This window comes from Notamacropus eugenii, chromosome 1, assembly GCF_028372415.1.
Source record: "Notamacropus eugenii isolate mMacEug1 chromosome 1, mMacEug1.pri_v2, whole genome shotgun sequence".
Taxonomy (NCBI): Eukaryota; Metazoa; Chordata; class Mammalia; order Diprotodontia; family Macropodidae; genus Notamacropus; species Notamacropus eugenii.
This window is the reverse complement of record NC_092872.1, coordinates 8906600-8912995: the sequence shown is the minus strand read 5'-3', so window position 1 is coordinate 8912995 and position 6396 is coordinate 8906600. Positions and strand designations below refer to the sequence as shown.

The following is a 6396-nucleotide window of genomic DNA, read 5'->3' as shown; positions in this document are numbered from 1 at the left end:
TTAAGGTCAACAGATCTCCTTGGTTGCCATGTTTGGCTAATTGCCTATTTGTAGTGCTGGTCCCATGGAATGAGCACCTCACAGAATGTTTCACCCAATGTTGCTTTCCTACAGAATAATAGTCATTCCTGTTTCTATAGTATTGAAGAAGGAAATGCCTAATCATTCCAGTATCTTTGCCAAGAAAACGCAGAGGGGGCCACAGAAAATCAGACATGACTCAAATGACGGAATAACAAATGTTTATAGTGATCTAAATCTAAATTTATAATGAACTTTCCTCACCACAATCTTCTTTTTAGGTGTTTTCATCTTTTAGAATGTAGGCCCCTTGAGAGCAGGGACTGTCTCTACAACCAAAGGAGAGAGACACATTTTCTTTTCTTCTTTTATATTTTTTCCCCCTTTTTATTAAATTTAGTTTTCAATATTCATTTCTACAAGATTTTGAGTTCTAAATTTTCTTCCCATCTCTCCCCTCCCCCATCCTACCCCTGTGCATTCTGGTTACTCCTTTCCCCAATCTTTCCTCCCTTCTATCACACCCCCCCCCCCTTCTCTTATCCTTTTCCCTTCTATTTTCCTGTAGGGTAAGATAGATTTCTACACCCCATTGCCTGTATATCTTATTTCCCAGTTTTATGTAAAAACAGTTTTAATGTTCACTTTTAAAACTCTGAGTTCCACACATACCCTCCAACTATCCTAATACTGAGAAAGGTCTCATGAGTTATAAATATCATCTTTCCATGTAGGAATGTAAACAATTCAACTTTAAGTCTCTTATGATTTCTCTCTTCTGTTTACCTTTTCACACTTGTTTCTTATATTTCAAAGTCAAATTTTCTATTCTTCCTCCCTCCCTCCCTCCCCACCCCCATTGATAAAGCAGGCAAATTGATGTAGGTTATACATGTGCAGTCATGCAAAACACTTCTATAACAATCATGTTGCAAAAGACTATATTTCCTTCTATCTATCCTTTTCTCTGTCCCTTCTCAAAAGTGTTTGCTTCTGGTTACACCCTCCCCCCATTTGCCCTCTCTTCTATCATCCCTTCCCTTTATTCCCTTTCCCTCTACTTTCCTGTAGGATTAGATAGATTTTCATATTCAGTTGAGTGTGTATGTTATTCCCTCCTTACTCCAAACCCAATGAAAGTAAGGTTCACTCATTCCATCTCACCTGACCCCTCTTCTCCTCCACTGTAAAAGCTTTTTCTTGTCTCTTTTATGTGAGATAACTTACCCCATTCTACCTCTCCCATTTTTCTTCTCCAAGTACATTCATCTTTCACTCTTTAATTTTATTTTTTAGCTATCATCCCTTCATATTCAAATCACCCTATGCCCCCTGTCTATACATATATGTATGCACGTATATATGGTGTATATATACATATACACACACACATGCACATACCCTCCAACTATCCTAATACTGAAAAAGGTCTCATGAGTTACAAATATCATCTTTCCATGTAGGAATGTAAACAGTTCAACTTTAAGTCTCTTATGATTTCTCTTTTCTGTTTACCTTTTCACACTTGTTTCTTATATTTAAAAGTCTAATTTTCTATTCAACTCTGGTCTTTTCATCAAGAATGCTTGAAAGTCTTCTATTACATTGAATATCCACATTTTCCCTGAAGTATTATAATACTACCCCTTTGCTGGGTAGGTGATTCTTGGTTTTAATCCTAACTCCTTTGACCTCCAGAATATCATATTCCAAGCCCTCCAGTCCCTTAAGGTAGAAGCTGCTAAATCTTGTGTTATTCTGATTCTGTTTCCACAATATTTAAATTCTTTCTTTCTGGCTGCTCGCAATATTTTCTCCCTGACCAGAGAATTCTGGAATTTGTCTACAATATTCCTAGTTTTCCTTTTGAGATCTCTTTCAGGCAGTGACTGATGGATTCTTTCAATTTCTATTTTATCCTCTGGTTCTAGAATAACAGGTCAATTTTCCTTGATAATTTCTTAAAAGATGATGTCTAGGTTCTTTTGATCATGAATTTTAGTTAGTCCAGTAATTTTTACATCATCTTCCCTGGATCTATTTTCCAGGTCAGTTGTTTTTCCAATGAGATACTTCATAGTCTTATATTTTTTTCTTTCTTTTGGTTTTGTTTTATAATTTCTTGATTTCTCCTAAAGTCATTAGCTTCCATTTGCTCCATTTTAATTTCTAAGGAATTACTTTCTTCAATGAGCGTTTGGACCTCCTTTTCCATTTGGCCAATTTTGCTTTTTAAGGCATTCTTCTCCTCATTGGCTTTTTGTACTCTTTTGGCATTTGAGTTAGTCTGTTTTTTAAGGTGTTATTTTCTTCAATATTTTTTGGGTCTCCTTTAGCAAGCTGTTGATTTATTTTTCATGATTTTCTCACGTCACTCTCATTTCTCTTCCCAATTTTTTCTCTACTTCTCTTACTTGATTTTCAAAATCCTTTTTGAGCTCTTCCATGACCTGAGACCAATTCATATTTTTCTTGGAGGCTTTGGATTCAGGACCTTTGGCTTTGTTGCCTTCTTCTGGTTGTATGTTTTGATCTTCTTTGACACCAAAGTAAGAGTCTATAGTCTGATTTTCCCCCCGCTGTTTGCTCATTTTTCCAGCCAATGACTTGACTTTTTAGCTGTTTGTTAAGGTAGGACTCTGCTTCCAGTGTGGAGGGTGTACTGTTCCAAGTTTCAGGGGTTTTGTGCAGGTGTTTTTAGAGATATTTCTGGGGATCTGTAAATTTTCAGTTCTCCCATGGTTGTATGCTCAAAGGGTTTACTCCTCTCCTGATCTGTGCTCTGGTCTGTGAGTGACCACAAGCACTTTTTTTGCCTTGGAACCACCATAAGCTCTGCCATATCAGCACTCCTCCTTGCCCCAGGATTGTGACCCAGACGGAGGATGGACAAAGCAAGACAATCCTGCCTCAGTGACAGTGATAGCAAAGGATCCTTGCAATCCCCCTGTGATCAGTCAGTCTATCCCCCACCTTCTGTGGGCTGAGGGTCTCAGAAGCAGCCACTACTGCTGCTGTTCCAGCCATTGCCCTGGGCTTGGGGCCAGACCATGCTTCTCTCTCACCCAGGTCTGATAGACCTTTCCTACTGATCTTCTAAGTTATCTTTGGTGTTTATGGATTGAGAAGTCTGGAAACTGCTACAGGTACCAGTGATTCAGTCCCCTGAGGCCTGCTTCAGGTTCCCCATCTGTAACGGCGTGGCTTACACTGTGCTGTTCTCTTCTCTCAGACTCATGAAGCAGATCTTTTCTGTCGACCTTCCAGGTTGTCTTGGGTTGGAAATTTGTTTCACTCTATTATTTTGTGGTTTCTGCTGCTCTGGAATTTGTTTAGAGTCATTTTTACAGGGGTCTAAGGGAGAGCTCAAGCAAATCCCTGCTTTTACTCTGCCATCTTGGTTCCTCCGCTGAGGCGCATTTTACCCCTTCTGTGGGCCAACATTTTGGCTTGGTGCCAGTGTTTTGGTTTTTTTCACTTACATTATTATAGTAGTTGCTTTCCCAGTTTTCCTTGCTTCATCTTGCAAGCTCATAAAAGCTCTTCACCATTCTCTGATTTTCTTACAATGCAATAATATTCCCATGACATTTGTTACCCAGAGCTCAGATCTGGGGTTTGAATAATGCTCCTCCTTCATAGTGGAGAACAGAATGATTACTCAGTGTTCCGTATATGGTGAGGACTATTCTAACCTCTGTGTGGGTCACGTTTACGTAGACCCATGTCTATGTACACATAGCCTACATAGGCAACATATCTTAGACGTTCATATGCCACAATTTGTTTAGTCATTCCACAATCTAAAGAACTCCACTTTGTTTCCAGAGTTGTGCTACCATAATAGTACTGCTATGAATATTTTGGTATACAAGAAATATTTCTCATTGATTTTAACCTCCTTACTAATAATCATAATCTAACTAACATAAGCTAATATTTGTGCTAAGTGCTTTTATAAATACTGTCTCTTTTGAAATTCATAACAATGTGGGAGGTAGGAGCTATTATCATCCCTATTTTACTGATTCCCTAGGGCATATATATAGCAATGAGCTATTTGAATCAAAAGGTATGCACAATGTAATAACTTTTATCACATAATTTTCAATTGCTTTCTAGAGTGCCAGCCCTTTTATTTTCTAATTGAAGAAAGCGAGGCTCAGAGAGGTGAATGAGTTGCTCAAAATCATTTAGGGAGTACAAGCACAGCTCCAACTTGGATCCAGATCTGACTCCAAATCCAGGGTTTCCTCCACACAGGTGGATACCAGGATGTGGACTGTGACCCCCCCTTGGAGTCCACAGAGTTATCATACAGGGTCTGAGAATCCATCCCATATATTGTCATTTTGTTATTACCTGTTTCCTTAGTTAGTGAATATTAACAATATATCTGTAACGGGACGAGTTAGAGCCGACCCCTGTCCATTGCAGGACGCCACACTGAGAGCCTGCCTAGACAACCTGGGGGCTTGTCAGTAGGGGTGGAACTAGATGGATTTCAGGAGGAAGGGTCTCGTCTTTGTTTGCAACGTGGCAGTTCTTTGTCCAGCTCTGGATGTCCAGTGGAGAAGACACCCATATAAGGACAGGTATTAGGTGATAGGTTCAATGTATAGGCTTAGGAATGTTCAAGTAATTAAGACTATATATGCATGTGAGCTAGCTGGAATAAACGGAGTCCTCACCACCTTGTCTCCCGCCTCATTTCATTACTCACTAGATCAAGGCCTCTTGCTGGACAAGAGCCTTGGGTCGGGTTTAGGGATCCCCGTAATGGTCTAGGGGACCCCAACATATATCTATTATTGCATGAAAGTTTGTCAGTGTTTTTGTTGTTGTTAAAAAATGTGTTCTTATATCTAAAGAATTTGAGAGCCGCTGCATGAAACCCTATATGGTAGTCACACAGTTAAAGAAACAGCAGGATCAGGATTCCAATTCAAATCTTCTGGTTCTGAGTTTGATCGTTTTGGCTACATACAACAGGCCAACACAATGTTTGGTGGAAGGTTCTGGTTGTGAAGGAACCAATCATCTTGTGAGACTTGAATTCAAAACCCACATCTGCTACTTACTCCCTGTTGACTTTAAGCAAGTCACTTATACTGTCTCCTAGTTTTCTGACTTATGAAATGAGGAAGTTGGACTAAATGAGCTCTAAGGTCTCTTCTTACTCTAAATTCCATGATCCTGGAAGCTTTCTTCCTGGTTGTCAGTGCTAGCAATTTCTTCTTGGGTTGTGGAATAACTATTGGAATAACTGGTCTGGGCAGGATGGTCAGCAGAGGTATCCCTGGATCTTTTGAAGATGGCTTCTAGAACTTTTTTGAGATGTTTCCTGAACTGATGGTGGACAAAGAGATAGAAGAAGGGGGAGAGGCAGCTATGAGTGAAAGCAATGCTCTCTGTCACCTGAAGAGCATAGTCCAGACGCTTGCTGACCTCACAGTCCTCGAGGACCTGTAAGTCCTGCAGTGAGTGCAGGAACAGAGTAATGTTGTAGGGACACCACAGTACAAAGAAGGCCATCACCAGTGCTGCAGCTGTCCACAAGGCTCGGCCCCTGCCCCGAGGTCTTAGGACTGTGAGGATGCAGCCTATTCGAGTGTAGAAGAAGATCATAGCAAAAAGTGGGAGGACAAATCCCAGAATACTCTGCTTAAAGCGAAGAAGCAACTTCCATACGTGCCTATTGTCTCCAAAGTCCAGATGACAACTCTGCATACCACCAGGGCCTTCTTGCACTTGAGCAAAGGCTAGGTCAGGAATTGAAAGTACCAGGGCCACTGTCCACACTCCACCTGAAAGGAGCCAGCTCTTTGCTCGTGTCCACAGGTGATGGTGGGTCTGAGCATGGACAACATCCAGATACTTATCCAGACTCATGCAGCCAAGAAAGAAGATGCTGCTGTAGAAGCTAGCAGTGTAAAGGGCGCATATGATTTTGCAGAGGACTTCCCCAAAGACCCAATGCCAGGCTACAGAGGCCCCCCAGAAAGGCAGGGTCACCACAAAGAGGAGGTTAGAAACAACCAGGTTCAGTAGGTAGATCTCAATAACCTGTCTTCTACGGGCAGAGTAGATGAGGACAATGAGAAAGAAGAGGTTCCCACCCAGACCCAGGACAAACACCAGGGAATAGAAGACAGGTAGGAACACTTGGCCAAAGGACAAGATGGCCTCCTTCCTACAGACTGTAGCCAAGGAATTATCCAGGTAGTAATAGTCATACATGCTGGTGTTTTCAAGGCTAGTTGACGTAGGTGAGACAGGAGGGAAGGTGGCTGCCATGTTGTAGAAAAAGTTGGTTTTTCCTGTGAGCTACAAAACCAAAAGGAAAAAAAATTAGTTTAGCATTCAACAAACATT

The 6396-nt window shown here is 41.0% G+C and overlaps 1 protein-coding gene across 2 annotated transcripts in view; it reads right to left on the bottom strand.

Moving 5' to 3' along the window:
- Nucleotides 1-225: 225 nt before the first annotated feature.
- Nucleotides 226-6396, bottom strand: part of ACKR2 (atypical chemokine receptor 2) — a 29121-nt gene continuing 22950 nt past the window's right edge. For both annotated transcript variants that reach the window (XM_072652279.1, XM_072652288.1), the window contains one exon: nucleotides 226-6348. In XM_072652279.1, the coding sequence (XP_072508380.1) occupies nucleotides 5203-6318 (1116 nt within the window). In that variant the 5' untranslated portion in view covers nucleotides 6319-6348 and the 3' untranslated portion in view covers nucleotides 226-5202. The remainder of the gene's footprint in view (nucleotides 6349-6396) is intronic.